The sequence below is a fragment of the Ptychodera flava genome, chromosome 7, assembly GCF_041260155.1.
Source record: "Ptychodera flava strain L36383 chromosome 7, AS_Pfla_20210202, whole genome shotgun sequence".
In the NCBI taxonomy this organism is placed as follows: Eukaryota; Metazoa; Hemichordata; class Enteropneusta; family Ptychoderidae; genus Ptychodera; species Ptychodera flava.
The window spans coordinates 9659666-9684229 of record NC_091934.1 but is presented as its reverse complement, the minus strand read 5'-3'; the positions used below and the strand labels follow the sequence as shown (position 1 = coordinate 9684229).

General features: G+C 37.3%; 1 protein-coding gene across 1 annotated transcript; it reads right to left on the bottom strand.

Annotated features, from left to right (window-relative positions):
* Positions 1–2175: 2175 nt before the first annotated feature.
* On the bottom strand, positions 2176–13891 carry LOC139136113 (acid-sensing ion channel 2-like). Its single transcript, XM_070703887.1, has 9 exons — positions 13728–13891; positions 13249–13401; positions 11631–11754; positions 10996–11177; positions 10229–10373; positions 10001–10057; positions 9316–9466; positions 7999–8090; positions 2176–6349 (listed from the first exon to the last, which is right to left on the bottom strand). Exons 4-9 carry the CDS (start codon positions 11089–11091, stop codon positions 6243–6245), a joined length of 648 nt encoding a protein of 215 aa, XP_070559988.1. The 5' UTR covers positions 11092–11177; positions 11631–11754; positions 13249–13401; positions 13728–13891; the 3' UTR covers positions 2176–6242.
* Positions 13892–24564: the final 10673 nt, after the last annotated feature.

The window sequence follows — 24564 nt, the reverse complement described above, 5'->3', positions numbered from 1 at the left end:
ATAAATTACTTTGGTCGGTAAATGGAAAAGGAATATATTTTTCTTACTAAGTAAATGGTATCATTGGCGATTGATGTAAATATCCCAAAGGCCAAAAAATTATCTTTGTCACTATACTTCCTGTTCACAACTTGAACGTCTGTACAATAGTTTCTGGGTAGGGTTTAATTTGGGGTCAAACTTTTCGACAGCGTCACCTTATGGTCTATTAAACAAGAAACGATAATTTCTTTAAAGTCAGAACACTACAACCAAGCCGTAAGCTAATAGAACCATCATATTCATATAAGGAGGAGAGGAAAGTTGTGTAGCTAAGAATAAAACTGAAAGAAGTTATCGCTGATGACAACGTGCTAACGCACTGGAAAATCGATACTTGGCCTTAAAATTTCAACTGAAAAGCAACTTCACTTAAAACTATGCCAAGTACAAAAAATATAAAAGTTCAAACCTAAAGGCAGTACTTTCGTCCAGAGATGCTTGTTTAAAGAGGCGTGATGTCCAACGAAATGAACCGCTTTCCTGTTGTAAGGGTGACAAACGACTGAAAAGTTATGAATGGCTTGTTTAAAAATGCTAAAAGAATCGAGGGCTTGAAAATTTTCAGCGTATCATCAGTTCAGAGATCCTCATTAGAAAGTGGAGATGCCCCTCTGTTCCTGTTGATGGATATTGTGTGGTGTGAACTCATAGTAGAATTGTTCCGAGGCCGTTATTTCGAGGTTGTGTTTTGTAAAACTCGGATTGCACCATGCTTACATATCTTCAGAGAGTCCATCGAAGTCGGCTTGTTTGAGAACCGAACGCAGGTAATCGTTACAATGACGGCTGTATTGTTATGAACACTACAGTAGTTTGTTGGTTTCTGCGTGAAATTAAACACACGAACTATTGCATTGCCAACTTGCAAATACTTAAACACTTACAAGTGTACCGATCAATTGTAAATCAACAACAATTGCGAGGGTATAATAGGTTAAGATTTTAATGCAGTATCAGTTGACGATGTTACTACACTAATAAAGCGGTCGTCCTCAAAATCATGTGACCTTGACGTGTTGCCATCAAAGTTCGTTCAAGATTCTATCTATCTGCTCGCACCATTCTTTACTCAACTTTTCAACGCATCACTTTCGTCTGGCATCGTTCCAAGTCACTTCAAATCAGCTATTATTCGGCCACTGTTGAAAAAATCACATCTTGACCAGAATATCTTGAAGAACTACAGACCAGTGTCCAACTTACCACTTTTTCTACTTATTAGTTTATTAAACTAAGAGGACAAAGTTACGCTGTTTTTCAGGGATTTGTTTTGATATGATAAGTCGTTGGTGTTGTTAGACCTCTTAAAACATGCTTAAATTCTCGTAAAATGTGCACAACCCCAATTTTGCTTCCAGTTAGAAAAGATTAAACATTCAGAGAAACCTTTTACGATGAGTACCGAAAAATCAAGGTAAGTGAACAATTCTCACTATGTATGAATGAACGTACATTGTTACAATAATGTTAGATCTCGTGCTTGGTTTTGTAATAAAATCTTATCCTGAATTGGCTGGGCCTTTCACACAGAAAAGGATATCAGTTTCCCCTATATTGTGGCAATGTTTATTTGTAGCAGAAAAGCAAACCGGAATAAGAAAAATCAATCCTATCTAGCGGTCATAAAGGAAATAAATCATTTTGGACTTAGAAAAGTGCTAATTTTTGACACTTTTGCAGGTATGTACCATCGTCATTTATTAGACTAGACGACTTTATGTTGGTACTCTATGTTTTCTTCGTAACTCAACAAGTCACCTTTTTAAAACAATAAACATTATGAGCCGTATTACGTGTCATTTGTGTTGAAAACTGTACATGAGAGTTAAAGAGATCGGGCCGTAATATCGAGAACAGTCAATTTCACTTCTTTCAAGACCGATGATAAGCGACACGAGATCAAGAAGGAAGAAACAAATGAAGGTTAAAAAAATACCTTTCGTCGCTCTTGGTCGATATACATTACCATTAATACAAATGAACTACACTTATGTACACCCACACTACAGAATAGGCGAATTGTGTCAATCTACATTTAATTTCTTTATGCCATGCAATCGTTTACAATCGATGTCCATTAACGGATATCGCTGACTGCACAAAGAGCTGTCTTTTCTTTAAAGTGACCATGGTCCGGCTATAATGACCTTGTAGTCATTAAATGTTGCAAGTTTCATTGTTCACATTGTTTTAACACAAAGCCGACTTCCAATTCATGGACTGTTTGTTCGTTATGTATTTATCAAAGCTAAACGGTCATATCTGTACGGGTCAAAAGCTATGACGCGCACTTTATCTTCTGTCAGTGTTTGCGTAAATAGAACACTGGGCAAAATGCTTGATATACAACAATATATACACACATATTGATTATGTACATGTGTCAAATACGCTAAGTATACACGTACGTATACTAATAAAATGCAAAACTACAGTGTACACTTAGAGTGCAGATATCTGCATTAATATATTCATATAGTCTGCATAGATATACACTACGCATATCAACGTAGATATAAGTTGCCTAATATTGTGTTTCATATACGTCAATATACGTAAATACACAGAACGCATTTTGTCCTGTGAAAATGCTGACAACCGTTGTACTCTTCCGTTGATATACGTCCTCGTTAATAAAGATAACTTAAATATATATTTTTGTGTTTTAGGTTTTCTCTGTTATATACACTAGCACAACTATACTTAACTTAAAATATGCACAGGTGAAAAGTCGAAATTGAAGTTAAATTACAAAAAAAGGAAATTTGCACAGTATTGGCAATTTGACAAACACACACTTTAAGCTTGTTTACACCAAACAAGTTTTGAATGACAGGTATCTTACAATATTCGTACGGAATGTTATACTGTTCACAAAACACAATTTTGATGTGGTTTTGGATTCAATTCGTGAAATTCCGAGAGTAAAGAGATACTTGCCCTCTTAGAAGGACGACTGTCGTTCCGACGACTACCCCTATACCAGAGATCCTGATATCGTCAGAAACAAAGGACAAAATGGTTCTTCCAGGCTTTATCTCGTCCTTTATGGCTTTTGAATTTTTTTCGAACTCGTATGCCACTGTTCAAACACAGAGTTATGGATGGGTGTAGGCAAATCGTCATTTTCCTTCGAGTCGCCCTCCTCACTTGCATTAATTACATGTATCTTGGTCGTTTGTACCCATATCTTGAATCGTGTTCAAGACTCTGATGTTCATAGTAAATGCTAAAATAGCATTATTCTTCAATACAGTATTTGAAGAGATAAACTACTGTTGGAAGCCCTTCACTAAATTTGCTGGCATTGACACTGGTCGTTGCAATATTATTCACAGAGAAGATTACTCCTGCTGGACGTCATATGGTGACCTGTCAGTTTTTTCCCGAACCATGCCTCCGGCGTGCTTTTTCAAAGACATTCACAGACTGCCACATGCGTAGTCCTTAAATGAACCACCCACGAGCAAGCGATATCACATAACGCTGTCGTTTTGAGTTGCCATGCGAATGCATAAATATATCAAATTGGTTAAAACTAAGTGGTATACCCATCACAGACAGACACACATTTATGTTTATGATAACAGTACATGGAAAGTTATGCACGAAATGTGTAAATTCAGTTTTTCTCCACTAAAGCTATAATTTCAACAACGATTCCGTGCGATGTGGGCTTCAACATACGGTCATTCTATATTCGGCAACTTCTGTAACATTGAATGTTACAGTGCAGTAGTCGGTGTGTAAGAGAATGACCACAATCAAAGACATAGATGCTGAAAAATTTAATAATATTTGCGATCAGATTGAGATAAAACTGAAAAGGTTTTACGAAATCGATTGGTCCTTTCTGATTATTGATATAATAGCTTACTTTAGTTAATTATCACGATGGCGTTCCGTTGTACAAAAGGCCACCGAACAGTCGACAATGCAAAAAATACATGCATAACATACATTCTAAATTGTCTAAATACACGCAATTACCTTAATAGCAGAGACATCAATTTGCATAAAGTCTAATCTAATTTTCACGTGGTTAACAATCTTTTAACACTTATCCACTAAATCTATTGACATTTTCTGTTGACTTCTATTGTATATCAGTAAGATACAATCGCACAAAACATTATCTTCATCGTTTTACGTAATGTAACCGTAATTGCTATAGGAGACATTATTTTACCGTTCTGTCAATATTGTCATAAAGTGACAGTTTGGCAGTTTTAAAATTCCTGCAATTGGTTCTTTTGCTTCTTAAATGATGGAGAGTACAAATAACCTGCCAGGCAAATCCTTGTATTTGCTGCAACGTTATATACTGCACAAGACCAATATTTATTGCTTCCAGGTCTAAGACAAGCTCATTCGAAATTGTTTTCTGTTATACTGGTGTTGTGTCAAGTCCTGAAGATGCTTGTCAAGAAAGTGGCCTGGCCACCACTCATAATTTAAGAGGCAGCATTATGTTTGACGACATGTATATTGAAATTTTGGTTCTAAAGATTAATGGATTTTAAGATAGCATTTTTCCGAAGCGAATTGTTCTCATGAGCATAACAAAAAACACTCACATACGTGCGCATACTTACACAAACCTACGATGAACGTGTTCTTGAATTAATGTTTCTGTTTCATCAATTTGTGTTTGAGCATCGGCATTGAAATTAAATCATTTGATTATAATAAGAAAACGGCACAGTTTGCTAACTCGCAGCTCTCTCACAAGTACCCGTTCCATAGTTGCTACAAACCTTCTGTTATTTGATGAGCACGGCCATACGATTGAGTCAAAACATCTATGCAACTTTAGCATGTACAGCTCATTAAACACAGTAGCTTTAACTTCAAGTGTACTGATCATCAACGTCCTGGTTTTTGTCACAATTCAACTCCATCTGTCAATATGTGCAATCCGACATACGTTTCACTTTTCACTGTTAAGTGATACATTTCAATTGATCTGATTTAGAAATATACTATAATACGGTTGTTAATTCAACTTATATTAGGAGTGAGCCACAAACAAAGTGTACCAAGTAATGGTGATTATTAAATGGGGTTGGAAAGAACAATACTGATTACAGAAAGCTAGGATGACATTAAATTTGATAAAATTATGCACGTGACATAAGGTTTTGTCATACTTTGCACAGTTGTTGTTCAATAAGAAACATCGCAACTATCTAATGCTTTTTTTACATCCACACAAAATACATTAAAGGATACATTGTCTACATGACATGTATTGATAAGAATGTGAAAGTGAATTGTTACAGTTTAAGAAGACGGATAACTTAAAACCTCATTAACGTCACCTATTGATCTCGGTTAATTGTCACTACATTCAAGCAAATAGATCTATATCGTAAATTTGATAACTTTGGACATCTTTTTAAAGTTCAATTAAGTTTTTGACACTCCCTACATAATCACTTGTTTATTACACCTGACAACAAGATCTATCTATCCTTTCTTTCATATGGGTAATATAAAGACTGATTTGCCCTGTAGTTATATCTCCCTGTCTTCAATGAAGTGGTTCAGGTACCAGACGACAGTATTCTTGCCCTTCTGGTTGTATTGGTAGCCTACACTGAATCAAGTGCGGCTGCATAACTTTTTCCGTGAAAACAAAAACAACCCTAGTATCCATCATGTCATTGCGTTGAACAGCTCAAGTTGAAATCTTTGGAGTATTGATGTTTTCTGCCAGGTTGACTATCATTCTGGTTACTGTACACAACTATCTCATGGAATACGGAAGTGCTAGGGAAAACGATAACGTCGAGAAATGTCGATGTAAATGGTTTAAATACTGCCAAAGTTACTGATGATTGCGAACAGTGCTGACACAAACATACGACACATGTGGCGCTTTTTATCATTATTATCAATCAAGTATCCATAATTATAAAAGGAGTTTGCTAAAGTGATCCATACAAGTAGACACTCTTTATAAAAGGCTTATATGACTTCAGCTTGTAGCGGTGTCACAGTGGCAGCGTTGTGTAAATAATTAGGTCCTGGGAGCAATAACCCTGTCAGTTAACAGCAAATGACACTATAAAGTCGTCAAGCATCGTTAATATGCGTCTTTCACCAGGGAAATGTTGAAGTCTTAAATGCCAAAACCAGTATTTATATCAGTAGGTCACAGTCGGTGCTGTTAATAAACATTGGAGATGATGACATTCTTAGCGCCATGCTGAACTGCAACATCCTTTGAAGCAGATATCAAGGATCTCTATGACAGTCAGAATACTTCCACCAAGCCATAAACCAAGGGAGCCACCTATGTCACCTGGATAAGTGAAATTATGTAGATTAATAAACTATGTATTTGATCGCAGAATGCTGATAACATATTGTAGCTTGTAATAGATGTAACAACTTTGATCTACTTTTTTACGAGAGTTAACAAGGTTGAACGAACGCCAATATATTGACAACAGCTAGATTATTCTTGCCCACGCCATGAACATGTATTACTCTTCGATACAACTAAATAAATCAAAATAAAGTACTCAAAATCATTGCTGGTGCTAAAACAATGTGGAGTTGTAACATGTAAAATAATGTGGAGTTGTGACATGTGTGTATTGCACAAAGGATACGCAAATGTACCGACAAGGCAAAAATAGATCAAGACCCTGTGTCAGACGTATTCCGCTTTTGATATTATACGATAAACTTGTCCAATTTACATATTTTGATATACCTACATTCACGTGCCTGTGAACCTATAGGAGAAAGCGCCCTCAGATCCGTGCATTTTTTTTTAAGTATCACGCCCCGGCCGGTGCCCAAATATGGGCAATCGCGTGCATTTCTGAACTATCTCGATTCTGGTTACTACGCGCGTTGTTATCCGCAAACGTTCCATTCGTACACAAAGCCAGCGCGAGATTTGGAAAACGTCTGCTCGCTCAGATCGTAGTTGCGCGTGGCGACAGTGGAGCTGCGCCGGTGACATCGGCTTTTATTTCTAAATTCTATTGAAATCCTGTGTATACTAAGGTGCGTGCCTGTTCAGTATAAATTACACTGAAGAAGAAATGACATCACGCTTTTATCCTTCTTACACCTCGATTTCAGCCTTGATCTCTGTTGGTCACGTACAGTACGGATGTTGCTTTGCGCGTTCTGGAATTCTGCAGGTAAACAAATGACGTCATTATGTATGTCAATCCGCGACGGGAAGCGGCCATCGTATTTATGAAAAACTGACACAAATGGCGATGAATTTTTGATATCGCACGCATTTTTATCTCCTAAACAATGTTGAATATTATGTAAACTACATATTTATCATTCCATAAGGTATATGATAAAACCTTTATGGCCCTGATACGGCTTTTGCGGCCCTTGGTCGTACGGCGTACGGGCCCTCGCACGCTCGGCCCTTTCGCCGTACGACCTCGGGCCGCAAAAGCCGTATCAGGGCCGTAAAGATTATTTTGAAGTGTTATAAATAAAGTTTGCCCAACTCGCATGGCCTATAATGACGGAATTAGAATTCTTGTATAAATATTTAACATCGAATGAGTATCAAAAGCAATTTAGATATATGTCGTGCATGCACATTTAAGGCGTGTCATTTTCTTTGTGAAATTAATCTGTGTTATTCTGTCTGTTTTGCATTGTCCATTTATCATATCCAAATTCACTTTTTGTTGAACTGATCATCAACTCATCATCATTAACATGCACTTGTTGTCGGATAAAAGTTTCATGGCGAAACAATAACTACCACACTAGCAACAACAATAACATCTGAAGAAGAAGAGGACGAATAGACGCAGAGCTTTTGAATTAATCTGGTGTTAATTTCAAAGGGACAAGAAGATGACAAGTAATACGTCTTTCCAATATAGAAATCGCAGATAGTGTCAAAAATTTAATGGCAAATACAACCAATTGACGTTTAATTCTAAGTTAAATATCACTTACACAGTAGCCCAAATATATTGTAAGCCTTTACTTCCTGAACTTCATGTACAGCCAATTCTTGGAAGAATATGTTGACCCTCGCAATATTTTTGCTGGTGAAATATTCATAAAATGTTAATATCGTGCGCAATTACGAAAGAAATAAAAAGTTTAAGTCTCAATGTTTATAGTTAAAGCAACCGAAATGAAGTTCTGAGATCTTCTACCTAGCAAACGAGGCATGCAGTCATTGACTTTCGTTTAACACGATTGGAACTAATTTGGGATAACTTGATGGTGAAGTAATGTCTATTTGATCTGCAAATGTAAGCTCATCTGCTTTTTTTAAGTTACACACTTGTTTTTATGAGTTCTTTGTAATACCGCAACATTCACTTATAGTGCACCTAACATTTTTGAGAAATTTGAAAAATATGAAACTCGAATTATCCCAAATTAGTTCCAATCGTGTTGTTTATGACTCATGATTGAATTTCAATTCACCTATTTGTCAATTTTGTTTTGACTAATTTCCCACAATTGTTTGGGAGCACTGTAATGTGAGCTTAAAGGCTTTGATAATCACCAAGGAGATTTTTAACCCTTAGAAATAGGCTGTTATGATATAATTGGCAATAATGATTAAGCCACCGTTACTTGTTTGCACTTTACAAGGTACTGCACACTTTGTAATCTTCTCTCAGCAACTTGACCCTGTGTGTGAATTTTCATGTCTCGCCACTCATTACTAATGGTATGTGAAATATCGAATATTCCCTTGTAGATAGCTACAGCTATATGCCATATGCTATGTATATTTAACGGGCGAGAACATCTTATCAACGGATTTATAGATGCTTATCCACGTCTTCCAACCAGGCCGAGGTCTGGAGGCTCGAAAAGTTTAAGAGAACCAAACCAACATATATAACATGATAATTCACGTGATATTTCGAGTGATTAGAATATTGGCTTTATACCACCTTCTGAAATTAATATCATGTTGAATTGTACATTGTTTTGGCACATCATTTTCGATATTCTAAAGTGATAATATAGTTATAGCATTATTCATGACAAAGACATTTTAAGAAAGGTTTCAGTATAATTCATAATGCTAATATTGGCTTGGGCAAGGGATCTCTCGGCGACATCGCTAGAGTAAGGATTAAGCACACACGTATATAAATACGTCAAGATAAATAAATGGAATTTCTTTCCTTATCAAAATAGTAAATGTTCGATTTTCGGAAATGAACCATAGGATATTCAATACTGTGGCTTTCCTGGAAGTTAAGTGTTTCACTAAAGAAGCCAGCAATGACCGAAACTACTTACTCAAAGTGTCCGATAGGTGACTGAAAATATTCTTCTAGGTAGGAGTTATAAATATCTGACGTAAACTTTGCACTTGACATGATTGGTTTATAGATCAGCTGGGAGCAAGGAACTGGGCATTCACATGTATTGTTCATGTTTGCTACCATAGCTGAAAAGGTAACGTTTTGTCACTTAGATGACTTAAAAGAAAATTACCATGGCGATTTGAAGCAAATTGCAATCGCATCTTAATCAATTAGAACTAAAAATCGGCTGCATTTTCTGTGATGGGCGATGCAACTTTGTGTTACATGGTGCAAAACTTGTCAAACTGCACTGCGAACTTATATTGTCCAATATTTGAAATTATAGAAAATTAGAAATAGAAAGTGCTTGCATATACATATTCATATTTATAAAGGACGTACGATGGACGACGTCAAAATTTAATCTAAAAATCGTACATTGCAGATGTAGACATTCATAAAAATTTGGCGGCTTAGAAGGTGTCAGCTTACAAGGCAGGCTAATTATTTGACCTCTTTGACTCATCATGAAAGATCAAACCAGGGAATCAGTCTCGGTAAAAATCAAAATGCAGACAAATATAATCTCTCATGTCTACATTCGATAGAAGAATCAAAGGAATATGCAAGGTTGGTCGAACTACACAGTTGATAGTGATGACCATAAGCCTACTCACCTAACGCTGCTCGGCTACAGTAATAAGACGTTTCGAGGTCACATATCGGTATATTTCCTGTTGACATATGGACAACTTATTTTAAGTGACGTTTTTCGAAATTAGTTTCATAAAACCAGTTTATGAACGAGACAACATGTAATGTGTACTCCTATGGATGAGGATATTGATTTTGCAACGTTGAAGTGACCTTGATCGTCAATGGGAGAAATGATGTAAATGTAGTACCTGGCATGTAAAACATTTTGCATCCACAAGTTTTCACAATAAAATCTGTGGAACACTCCATTCGGCAAGCATTTCTTGAGTATTTTTCATAGTACTTCAAAGACTTCTCTCCGCAAGTACCGTGTGGGGGCGTGAGATTCGTTATCTGCAAAGTTTTGAATTACAACATATTCGTAAGCTAATATTACTACTCGTTTGTGACAAATTTAAATCATTTTACCAAATGGATACACATATATCGTTTATGTATTGTGAGATAAGGTACCTCGATTTTATCAATCTGTTTATTATTTGCATGAAAGTGTTACATTATCATGACAAAAGCACCCTTAACATTTTCATATAAACTCGTGTAGCATGTCAATATTCATGAAGTAATTAAGCAATAAAGCACACCCAGCCATGGTATACCACGAGATTTTGATCAGTTCGCGACGTATATGCAAGAGCGATAGCGAGTGCAGATATAAAGTGAACTGGTCAAAATCGAGTGGTATACCGTCGCTGGGTATGATTTATGGCTATTATACCATAACAGTATATTGAAATTATGGCGCGCAACGTCATAAACGGATTTGTGCTCAAGCTGAGAGCTCGCGCGTATGCCAGCCGTGGTATTTCACCGATATACCACGGTTCTTTTCGCGTCTCGACCAATCAGATCGCTGTATTTGCACCATCGATATACTGGTATGATATGATATAATATATTATATTGCTCTATCACTCTTCGAATCCAGTATTTACATTTAATCAAAAATACTTACATTGGTCACATCAATACCGATACGCACTTCTTGACCAACGGATACAGCAAAGCCAAAGTCACTAACCAGAGGAACCTCCCCTTGTGGATACAACATCACCTGAAAACCAACTGACAGCTCTGGACCAATATTGTACTCTTCCTGATGTGCATTTAAGAGAACACTAAATCCGAATGATTTTCCTATTTATCAAAGGAAATACTTGTCTCATGATCAAACCAGAATGACATTAAACTAGTGAGGCATGCATCGAACTATTATTGAATGAAAAAAACGTGTGTCGACTTCGAATGGTCACAGAGCACAGAATAAATTGGAGGCACACAGAAGTGGTTGTGCCTCTGAGGCGTGATTTCAAGGGCACGAAGATGTTTCCTGAATACGTTTAGTGTAAAGGCTCATATAGCAATGTGTGTATCTGAAACCTTGCCTTGTACCAGGCAATTCATAAATTCTTTAAAACATCATGGTGGTTGTTGCTTTGTTGGCGAAAGGCGTTTATTAATTAACGATATCATTGCGTACAATTAAACATACCCAGCCTGTTAACTTCACAGACATGAATAATGCACGCTCCTGGACATGTAAGAAACCAAATGAATTTAGAAAAAAGGTAATTTGAATGATTACGTTACCTGAGTCTTTGACTCTACGTATCTCGTCACCGTCGTCTCCAGTATTGAAGGCATAGCAGACACCGAAATCTGTCAGAATTGGTTTGAGAACGCCAGATCGATGAGTGACCCTTGCCACATCGGACTTAGTGAACAAAATTTAAGGAAAACACCCATCAAATTAAATATTATAGTCTTAGAATAAAACATATAAGTACGCTTGTACAGTTTGTTGTGGATTTTATCTCCTTACAGTATTTTTCAATCAGGCATACTTTTTAATCCTAGCATACCTAAGAAGTGTAATGCCGCCAATAGTTCCACGGACATTTTCGGGTCAATAAATAACAAAACAATATATGAATATATATGGCAACTGCTATCTTGCTCCAAGCAGCAAACATCAAACATCCACATCGAACAAAACAAAGTACAAAAAGAAGCCATGACCCTGTCCTTAACTATGAACAACATATCGTGCCACCGAAAAATACTGCCGATGATTATTTTATGCACTTGGTCTATATAAAGCGAAATAAACAGAAAATTTAACCTCCGATCAAACGTATCCATCTATCGACTGTGTACAGAATTAACAAAATTATCACAAAATCATGAACAAAATGTGTGAGAGAGTGAATTTCTTCTGTTGTACGAAAGTTCAAGCATTTGTACTTCATTGTTCACCCTTTTGAACTTTCATTCAGTAACGGTTTTAGAATATTCGATTTGTTAGGTATAAGGCACCGATTGAATATATCCGAAACGTATGTTGGTGATTGCATCATGATATTAAAAGTATACAATAGATAGCCTCTTTTAATCTCTAAGTTCGTTTGATAGAAAGTAAAATTAACCTAATTGAAGCCGCATTATCATTTTGATGTGATTTAGCAGCTTTTGGCGCAAAAATTTTCAGACTATCTTTTGCCTTCTTTGTTATGTGTGGTATATTTGAAGAGTATGTCCACTTGCTTTCATTTTTGAGTATGTTTTGTCTTTTTTAATTTCATGCGAATCATATATGTGTGTTCGTTTTCTTAGAGTAATTATTGTATATTAAGTTCCTCCAGCAATCACGAATGTGTGTGTTTTACGAAGAAACTGAATGTTTTATAGTTGCTGGGGGTGCGATAACAATTGCTATACATTTTCGTGTTTGTGTTGCTTTATTTACCAACCTAAAAAATCCTAAAATTTTCTTTAAGATGAATATAAATTTGGTTGGTTGCTAAGGTCGTAGTCGTTGATACAATGCATATTTAATTTATTTCGCTAATTTGCTGATCTAATTAATTATCGCCATCACCTGTTTTATAACAAATTCTTAAAGTTTGTAGATTGCCAAGGGTTACGGCCATGGTTGCTAGACATTGTGACTCATTCTGGCTTGTATTATATCTCCGACAGAGTGTTATTACATATTTGTTGCTATAACACATGTGGTTTACATAATTGGTCAGTAAAACGTTGTATCAGTTGTTAAATAAGGGGATGGTAAGCCTTTGCTAGTCGGTGCAGACTCGAGCCGGCTACCGGCTGTTGGAAAATCAGTCTCACCCATACAATGGCACTTGTACACAGGCTACGACAGTACTTTCGGACTGTAAGCTATTTGAATAAGCATGCTGGTACTTACTAGTAGAGCATTGTGTAGATCTCATGCGCAGATTCTCTGTAGAATTGTTCCGAGGCTGTTGTTGAGACGTTGTACTGTTTGAAATCCACATTGCCAGTTGTGTACAACAAGTCGTAAAGTCCAGTGAGATTGGCTTTAGCGATGACCGAACGCCTAATGAATACAATGCCATTGAACACAACGAGGCTATAAAGTTTCTGACAATTGTGTATTTGATTTGCTTCATTACCAACCTGCAAAGTATCAACGCTCTACGACAATAATTGTCGTTAACTTTAAATTCTCACTAAACGTTTACAGTGGCCACAAATATGTTCACCTGGAATAAGCCAATACAAAATAGATGCAGTCAACAAAATTGTAGCTAATAAAACAATTTAGAAAAAGTGTTAAAGCAATCATAGTTTCGTTCTTTGTGGGTATAAATGAAGGCTATATTTCTAATGCCTTCTGTTATGTTAATTCTGAGAATTACATACCTATGCAAGTTGAAGTTACAAATAGCAATCGCAGGAAATGTCAGCTCGTCGACGTATTTCATCCTTACATTAACATTTACAGGGAAAGCGGCAAAGTAAGATATTCTATCCCAGATCTGGAATGACACCAATCCCAGTCCGCTTACCAAGACTAACAGCCATAGCGTCCTATGGGTAGTTGGTAAAATACATGTAAATAAGTTATCAGTTAAAAGTTCGAAGAACCCTGAATAATTTTCCGTTACAATCTTCATTGTACTTTATGAAGGGGACTTTAATCTGTAAATGAGGGGTTTGTGAATGAATTTCTGAAGTATCAATAGTGTTTGCTAAAATAAACATCGTCGTCTGACATATATGGGTTTCTGTATTAATATGTCAGTAACAGCTTAACATTTCCATTGTTATTTTCACTGGTGTACACTTTTTTGCTGAGGAGTGTAATTCCTTTTCTCAGAGGCAAGAAAGCACTCCATCTTTCTCTAACCATACCATCTTAAAGGATTCATTATTTACTGTGCAATGTGGTCAAAATGACACGTGACAAGCCATGTTGTGTCGATAAGTTAACTTTAAATAAAACGTACGAGCAATAATGTGGTGTCACGATAATTAGAGGTTATTACCCAATATCGCCTGTTCCTGTGTCGTATCAGCATGCATATGAGTGTCATTTGTGCTGCGTCAGTCGAGTGTCTGACGAAGCACAAATGACACGAACGCTGATACGACACAAGGAACAGGCGATATTGGGTAATAACCTATTTATCATATACCCATGCCCATAATGTTACTAATAGAACGAAAAACCTTAAATTTTGAGGCTTTACTTTATTACCCCTTGCGCATAAATATCAGAATGTTTATGTGAACAGGCTTCATTCATAAAGTATACGACGAAGCTGTCAATATCACGCGCGACATCACTGCAAGTCGTCCATATCTCAATGAAACCCAAGTAAAAGACATGCGGATACAAAAATCGTCATACAGAAGGGACTTTATGCAATATGCTATTACAATTGTAACCGATCAACTGTGCTCAGCTTTAAATCTATCCTGATTTCGATCGTCGTACGGCACGGAGCTCGCGCAGAGAGGGGCGCCATTTTGTTATTTTACCCTGAGAGTTGCCATGTCAACAGTCGCCGCGCACGCGACATGCCGACGCCGTGCGAACGGCAGAATGTTTGCTAGAACTTGACCAAAAAATACCGTGAGAAAACATTTCAAGACTCAACATGTTATTTCCGTATTTTGCAACCAGAAATACCCGCGTTCTTCGAAGCCCTTCAAGTTTTTACGTTGGCGACATCGCTTCGCAGACGGGGAGCGGCAGCCATTTTGTTGTTTACGTTTTTTACGTTGTTAATTTCAGAATTATCATAGATGCTGCCGAAAAATATGCAAGACAGTGGGCTGCAGTTGAGGAAGTTGATGTGGAATGCCTCTCTGACTGGCTGAGCAAAGTCAGAGATAATTTAAAATCACGTATTTCACATTTCCGTTCTCACAGTAAGGATGTAAATACTTCCTAAGTATTAGATGACCCGTCTGTCAAAGCATGCCTCGATGCTTTACACAACGAATATGTTGTAGTTCTTGCAGACAAAGCTTCAAACAACATTATCTTTGTCCGTAAGAATTATAATATCCAGTGTATAATAGATGAATTAAACCTTCATTCAGATAAGAGTAATACAACCTACACTCTTTCCTCCCTCACTGATGAAGACATTGTTTTCAAATCATTCATCTGTGCTCAATAAATTTGGCATTCCTTTGAAAGAGAAGGACAAAAAACTGCCTATGTTGTATTGGATACCTAAACTGCACAAGAACCCTTACAAAGAACGTTTTATTACAGGATCAAGCAATTGCACTACCAATCATCTGTCACAATTATTGACTATAATTTTAACAACCATCAAAAATGGTCTTTTTCGATATTGTGACAAAGTGTATGAAACAAGTGGGTTGAATCAAATGTGGATACTAAAAAATTCGAAGGAATTGTCGCTTGATTTACGAGTCAAGAAAAACAAGTTCATCTCAATTCGAACATTTGGCTTTTCCGCATTATACACCACAGTTGCCCACGATAAACGTAAAACAAGGCTGTCATCTCTTGTTAAACAAGCTTTCCTGCATAAAAATGGCGGTAGAAAGTACCAATACATTACCATCAAACATAGGTCAGGTTATTTCCGTAACAACATGGATGCCCAGCACAAATACACAGATGAAGAAATTATTAAAATGCTTAATTACTTAATCGACAAAATATTTGTTAAGTTTGGCGGTATGACATTTCAACAATCTATCGGCATACCAATGAGTACAAATTGTACACCCCTTCTTGCAGACTTATTTCTGTATTCATATGAAGCAGAGTTCCTACAATCTCTCTACAAAGCAGGGTCTGAAAAACTTGCAAGGCGTTTTAACAACATTCACAGATATATTGATGATCTGATTAGTCTAGACAATCCAGACATATCAACTTACTTACATCATATTTACCCTGATGAGTTGGAAATCAAAGAAACAACAGAGGGTAGGAACTCTGCTTCATATCTTGATCTGTTCCTACAAGTGGGTACTCATGTGCTACACATTAAACTGAATGACAAAAGGGATTATTTCGAACTTGAAATCATAAATTATCCCCACTTGTCAAGTAATATTCCATCTGCACCTGCTTATGGTGTGTATGTGTCTCAACTTCTCAGGTATTGTAGGGCTTGTGATTCCTACGCTGATTTTCAACTGAGACACAACTCATTGACATCAAAATTACTGAGACAAGGATACACAACAAAATGACTCGTTAGGACTTTCAAAAAGTTCTACGGTCGCTATGACGACATTGTGGCCAAATTTGACACATCGGTCACTCAAATGATCAACAAAAGCATTAATTCCCGGCTTTGACTAATTACAGTTATTTATATCCTGTATCTTTTCATACAATATTTAGACAATTTTGGGACCAATCCTGACGGGTGTAGCATGCTAGCAGGGTACGCTTACCCATTCTGGACACCTGGTACCACCACTAACTATCAGTGGTGCAGGATGGTCCGACTTAAATTTGCAAATCACAATTGTCCCATTGACCTGGCAATGTATTACCTTGAATGGAAATGATTATTGGACCAGTTTAATGTCATATTACCAACAAACTGCTAATGTAGTTCGGGAAAACTCTAAAACTGATGACGTTCATCGTGCATATCTAGACGTTTACCGTGAAATATCACGGCTGATATTTTACAGTGAACGTCACTAGGATGTAGCAATATGGGCATGGGTATATGATAACTCTAGATTAAGTAAACTCTTTGTTGAGCATTCTCATGATACGAAACATATCGACACTGTTGATGAAATCTCTCTTCATATAGGTGACAAACTGGCGAGCGCAGACAGGACACTCACTTACCAAACTGAAATTACGGAGAAACTTACCCAAAATCTATGGCATGCGCAGCAAATTTAACTCTTTTGCCAGTCGTCAAAAAGTTTTAAACAGTTACTTCCTTCCTAAATTCCACTGCCTTAAGAATTAATCTCAACAAACATACTACTCAAAAAAGTGCTTGCAGGACTCACGTAGTTGATCTTGCATGAAAAAGAAAGTATCAAACCGATTTCAGCGCCTTCTGTGTTCGTATAAATCGAAATTATTAGCCATCAACAGCTTGAAAGTGTCTTACCAAAGGCGTGTTCACCCAAGGAGGCTCAATTTCCCACTTTCCTTATTGCGCTACTATGAAAGTCATATACAGCACCTAACAATATGAGTAAATACTAGTACAATTACACTTTCCATAGATACAGACCACCATATGTTTACTTATATTGAATAATTCGACATCAATACAGGAAAATTCTCATACAGGCATCAATTTACTCTCAGAATTTCGGAAAGTGATAAAAACAATAAAAAATCTCTAGCTTACTCTATTACTTATAGTCGATACAAAAAGTAGAAAATATTCATTAAAGATCCATTAGTGGTAACTTTGGTCATTTTTTTATTTTGTTTGTTCTGTGTATCATCTGCAGTTTCTGGTTTGAATCCCTAAACCATGGAGAAATTCCAAATATTTAGCTCATAAATATACCCTATATGAGTATAATCTGCATTGTTATTGTTTAAATTTTGTATTCAGGTCCAGACTAGAATACATTTATCAACAATAACAATGGTCATTTCACATACACAGGCTGTGTCGGCAAGCAGGACACCGGGCATTGGTCATGATCATCGGATTATAGTAAAATTCTGTAGTGGATACATTGAAACAGGGTAGTGAAAAATTAGTCTAACTTTACAGCTAATGTCCCTTTCATATGTAAGAGAATAGCTAGAGGGATTTCGGCAAAAGTGAAGCACGTGTAGGGACCGTCGAAGAACATTGTTGTACATCAAGTGAATTAGCAAAGTCAACGGAAAGACATAGGAATGTTGGCAAATGGTAAAGGTCTGGACTCAGGAGCGCAGCTAATCAACGTTTCTGTGAATCTTAAACGCAAGGAATGAAGTTGAGTAAATTTTCCGTTAAACGGTTTGTGCTAGTCATACTAGTAGTCTGCACAGTTTGCTGTGAAGAATTTTGCTCTTTCAATACAGTGTATCGGGAGTGAAAATTTGTCCCACACGGCTGTGGTTTTACTTTTGAAAATTGCAAACTCTCGAAGAACTAGTGTTTTCTCATCTCATGACACTTGCTAAATTTTCGCTCTGTAATTGTTGAGGTTGTGATCGACATTTAAGAACCAATAACACGATTGGAACTAATTTGGGATAATTGGATTTTCATATCTTACAAATTTCTCGAAAGACTTAGATGCCCTATGGCTTAATGTTGCAATATCGCAAATTACTCATAACAACAAGTGTGTAATATAAAAAAAATCAAATCAGATAACATTTGTAGATTAAATCGACATTACTTAGCATCCAATTATCCCAAATTAGTTCCAATCGTATTCAACATCTACGGAGTCTCTCACTCCTCAAGATTGAAATCCTTCAAAACGCCAGGTTTTTAAAAGAAATTACTATCATAGCAATTACGAAGTCTCTCAACGGCGTCGGGGTTGCCGAGTTTTTCTTCTGCTGCAATAAGCAGCACATGTTACAAATACATTTCATCCATAAAGAAGGTAGTAGGAATGTTTTATACGAAACGTGAGCAATTCGGAAATAATAATGTTTTTGGCACGCTAAGATTGTTTCACACAGCTCACAAAAACTGTTTCGGATGTGTATGTGATCCAAAAAGTGGAACTACGCGAGCAAACAGATACTTGCCTTCTCAGGGGGGCAACTGACGTCCCAAAAATGACATTTATTCCAGCTATACCGATGTTGTCAGCGAAAGTCGACTTGAAGCTGAAACGCCGCTTCTCTTCCTTGGCAGTAGCTTTTGTTTGTTTGTAGGAATCTGCAAACACATTTTCTATCACAAGGTTATGGATGGGTATTGGTAACTCGTCCCTCTCCTTCAAGGCTTCCTTCAGGCGTATACTTGTTACATTTGTCTCGGTCTTCTTTGTCGCCATCTCAATGTATGCACTTGCAACTGATGTAGGTCAGCAATGAATGGCAACATGATATGATTCTCCAGTGCAGTATTCGAATGGGTAAGCTACAATGTAAACAATGCTGCAGTTTGACTGGTATTGGACTAGACAGTGGTCGTCGTATTTACAGAATGGATTACTTCAGCATGACATCATGTAGTGAGTAATTTTTTGCTTTGCCGCAACAATGCAAATATTCGCTAATCAAAAGGTCTGATCCGGCAAAGTGTGAGACATCAAATTCATTTTGGCTTCGCTAAAAATGAAGTCACATTTCTTCTCAATGGCACATGAAAAACCTTCGACTTTTATTTCTACTAATATGTGCGTTTCTGTTTTCATGAACTTTAATATTCCGTGGCGATCATAATTTCGATTGAAATACTACCCATGAGTTACGTATGACGCTAAGCAAATTAGTCTGTCTGTAAAGGTTCCTAATGATAAAGCAAATAAAGAACAGTGCATACTGTCTGAGAACATAAAGACGTAAAATCAATGGTTTTTTTTCTCATTATTGATATTACAGCTAACAAGAAAGTTAATATCTTCCCAACGATTCCATCGTAGAAATTGACAGATAATTTTGTTGTCCAACTAAACAAGGAGATTAGCTCGGTGAGAAGTACAGAGCGCGGCCGCTTTACCTTCACCCTACAGTGCAAAGTTTTACCAGGCCCGTTTGAAATTCGTGATTGAAGGGCCATAACTGAATTGCTGGTATTAATAACATATACTCGATCTTGTTGGATTACAAGCACCATTTTGCCGCTGTCATCAAGCAGTTTTGTTTACAAAGTTCGCACCAATTATGACACGTGCCACTGGAATGATCCACAGGTCTCGTGTTAGGGTGAAAACAGAGATTGGGAGGCATAATTTGGGTCAGTCTAGGAGGGGCGCAATGTAAAATCGCACCAATCTTGATATATCTAATAAAACCTCAGGTAGCTAGAGGCCTCTCACCAGCTATCCAACCTAATAGACGTGTGCCTGAGAATTTTCAGACAACGTACTCTGACGACATTTTGTAATGCCTTCAAAATAGGATACAATGAGAAATAGGAACATAGTTGTGAATGCATGTTTTTCAATTGAAAGCAAAACAGAAGTGCGTCAACTCCGAAGTACGAGCAAAGACGGCACTGTATTGCCATTTTAAGATTGCATTATTTTGTAGCCAATAGCTCGCTTGAGCATATACAAAACCGACTCAATTATGCACGTATATTTACAAAATGTCAATGCAATTAGTTTTGTACACCAATCCTTTTTTTCTGTTACATCGACTTGAGGTTGAAAATCGTCAACTAAAAACATGCCGTATCCTATATACTTTTCACCGCAGCGTGCAGAAATGAGTCACGTTTCAGTTGATTTGAATCAGAAATATAAAATTAATACGGTTATTAATATCGGAGAGGCAGAAAAACGTCACCGATGATGGTTTACAAGGTACACTTAGACGATTCAAATGGGCCTAGTTTGGAAAACATGTCGCACTCCTAATCTATATACAGTATTCCATGGGAAAACGCACGCTTGATACCCAATGTTTTAGCTGTACAAAAAAATACAGGTGGATGAACTCGCACACAGCGATACACATAATATAACATACGTTTTCGCACTGGCATTTGTTTGTACCACGGCCTATTCGATTTCAAGATTTGTCCACTAACAAATATAATTACAAGAAAGTATCATTTCCGATATAAAAGCGTATGTTGTTGGCCACAGTAAGTAGACAAGCAATATAAGATTAATAATATGAGTTACAATTTTTCTGTCTTGAGCGAACCCTTGCATCTTATGTAGCCATCAATGATTTTTGGCATATTTTTTTAACTTCGATGAAGTTTGGAAGTGATTTGGACTGAAGCAGTGCTGCTTCCTTTATAATGGTTGATTCCCCCCCCCTCCAAATTCCTCATTCCTCTTCAAATGCATTTCCGATATATGGAAGTGCTGAAAGATAATAACTGAAAAGGAAATGAAGATAAAGTATGATAAAGTTTTTAAAATATTAGATAAAGTACTCTGTTATCAGTTTTCAGTGGCTCTACTTTGAAAATATATCAATTCATGTCTGAATCAAGCACATTTGCACATTGCCTTTTTCGGCAAACATCTTTTCTGCTTATAACGTGCCATTCTGTCGCTAGAATAGGCTTAAACTGCTTAAACCGCACTACTATGTGAAGGCCCAAACGGCTTGAATACCACATTAAATAGCTATGCTTTTTTATCTGTTTATGCTTGAAATATTAGATTCTAGATAAGGATTTTAGTTGAAGCTGTTCAACACCGGCAGACTTGAACCTTTCTTTCAGTTGCAGCATTCAACAGTTCTTTGCAGTCCTGTTGTTGAAATAAAATACAACATTAACCTGACATTAACGTAGCGACTCGGGTTCAAAGGTCAAGTTTAGAAATTTCCTTTTATTTCAAATTTCTAGCCCCTGACTCTTTGTCTTGCTTTTGGTAAAAAATGTAGGGTCACATCGTACCGGGAAATTCCTGAAACATTACTTAAATTGCAAACTAAAAGCTACAACGCTTGTCATTATTTCCCTTTGGTCTTAACGGTCCAGGATTACCGACCACGATATCTGTGATAAACATACAGAGATAATGTATAATCCTTAAGTGCGCATGTGCAACCTTCACTGTGCGTCAACGCAATGCTGGGCGTATTGGAGTATTGAAATCGGTACCGATGCATTGGCAAACATAGCTGACGACCAGCACTCGGACCAACGACGGCGTACCGTCGAAAACGCTAGCAAGGGCCACAGAGCTAACCAGAAACAATAGACCATGTTCCGAACCGCGCGAGACATTCCGAGATATCGCGAGAATATGTGGTTCGCAGTGGACGTGTTCTCGCAACACAGGACAAACTGCGTAAAACAGGACAAGTCGCTAATTACGTTAAACACTGCATAAAATATATGAAGTTGCAATCTTTGCTCAGTTCTGCACTTTTTCGAGTTCCATACAAAGTTTGACTTGTATTACTAAGCTGGAAACCTGTTTCTACGGGCATGTATTAAAGTCTCGCGAGATCTCGCAATCAGCGGAACATCGTCAATTGAAACGTGCACAAAGGTCGATATAAAATAGCCAGGCCTTTGCTCATACTACAACAGTCAAGAACGCAGTGAAGAGTCTGATTTTGCCAAGGACGTTTTATTAAGTTAGAACGCAGCCGCTAACGGAGAAGTGTCCAGTTTACATTGAACAACGACAATGACAGTCCCAGACCCTAAATCGCTGCTTTTCGAACAAGTATGTTTTGCTGATCGGTCACAGTTCCAACTTTGTGGACCTTCGCTATCTTGTTCACTCGACCATACTATTTCTTGGAGAGGGTGGCAGCTTGTATGCCCGAGTCGTAAAATTAACCCGAGTGAGATGAAACTTCTCTTACTTGCAATAAATAATTTTTGCCCTCAGGCCACATATGATTGGTGTTACATGTAATATCGTGTTCTTTTAGAATTTGAAACTCGAAGTTTCATCATCATCTCTATCGTGCCACCTTTTAATGTTTGCTTAGGGAGGACTATACAAACATCGAACTATACCGTACCGGGCAACACGTGGCATGTATATCCAGGCATGGTTACGTGTGGCTCGATACACAGTGGCCGCCATATACCACGGCGGCCGCTTTGTATCAAACCACACGTAACTCTGTATCCAGGGGTTTCCAAGCTCGTGTTTGGGTTCATTTACACAGAATGCAGATTCATCAGGGCAAGTTCGCCGATTTGTAATTTTCAAAACAAAATAAAAATAAATTTGTCATATCCTGCCTTTCTTTCTTTAAATATACTCCAAAAATATTAAATTACGACAAAGCACAAACTTCTACAAGTGTCGAAACGATAGCAATTTTTTGCTTTATGAGATTGATTTCACGCAAGGCATATACTCAGAAAGTGTTGGCAAAGGATAAATTTGTATTCATGCTCCTCTGAGGAATTTATATCTGAACTGTAAGTGTAATGTTTACTACGTACGGCGGCGGCCCGTCAAAGGCTGAACAGACAAGATATATACGATCTGCATTGGTTGACTTACATTAGACTTTGCTCTTCTTTCATTTTAGCTTGTTCTGTTTCTATGGTTACTGGTGAGATTAGTAGTGCAGAGATATCATCTTGTGATAAATAAAGAGTTGGCGATATTATATGGTTGGTCACTCAAAGTTTGATCACAGTCACCTGTGGTCTATCCCTCTCTGCGTCTATGCGCCCAATAGACTTCTTCTCAGGCAATATGTCCATACGTCTATAGGGTTCATAGACGCAGAGCGGAATAGACCACAGATGACTGTGGTTTGATTAAAAATAACCGCGCGAAAAAAATTCCGAAATAAGCTTACAGTGGATTTCGCTTCGGTGCCACAACTCAGTGTATGAGGCGGACACATTCCATGTACAAAACTAGCGATAAACTTGGTATCACGACACATTACAAAGTCACCGACTCATGGATTAACTGTAAACCAGCATGGAGCAGCTGCTCTGTTCGGACCAAGAGACAAACTATTGACTTCACTTGATCTACAATCATGTGACTGGTTTTACAGTGTCAACTGAAGAGATGAAGAGGTTTCTCAGTTGAAACTAAATACAAGCCCTGTAAAAACACTTTTTGTTTTAGCTTTCAACTGAAACTGTAAAAACAACTGCATTGTGGAAAAAGTGTAATCAACTGATCAGCTATCGGCCATGATGGTTTACTATAACAAATCAAAGACTCGGTGACTTTAAAATTTATCAGCAACTCGGGTTTTTCCTTCCTTATTAAATTGTTTGCCATCTCTTAAGCTGTTTGCAATTTATGCGATAAGAGATAGTGATAAGTGATTGTGTAGTGGAAAGCTCGGTGCCTTATACACTTTACTCCTAAAGATAACCGTTCGCCTCGAACTTTTTTTTGAATAGTGTGCCATAATTTTCATTGATTATTGGTAATAAGACCTAGAAACAAACTACAAGCCACACCTAACTACAAATTCCGTAACAAGGGGAACAAATTCGGTCGTCCTGAAATGATACTGCTGCCAAAGTTTAAACGAGAATCCGTGTTTGTGACTCCTCACCACAGTACCGTGATGCGCGTTTGTATACATTAGCCCATAATAACCTCGCTGAATTCAAAATTGTCATTCAACGGTCAGTCGGTGTCCTGCCTACATGTTATTACGTCTCATCAAAAAAACCACTCT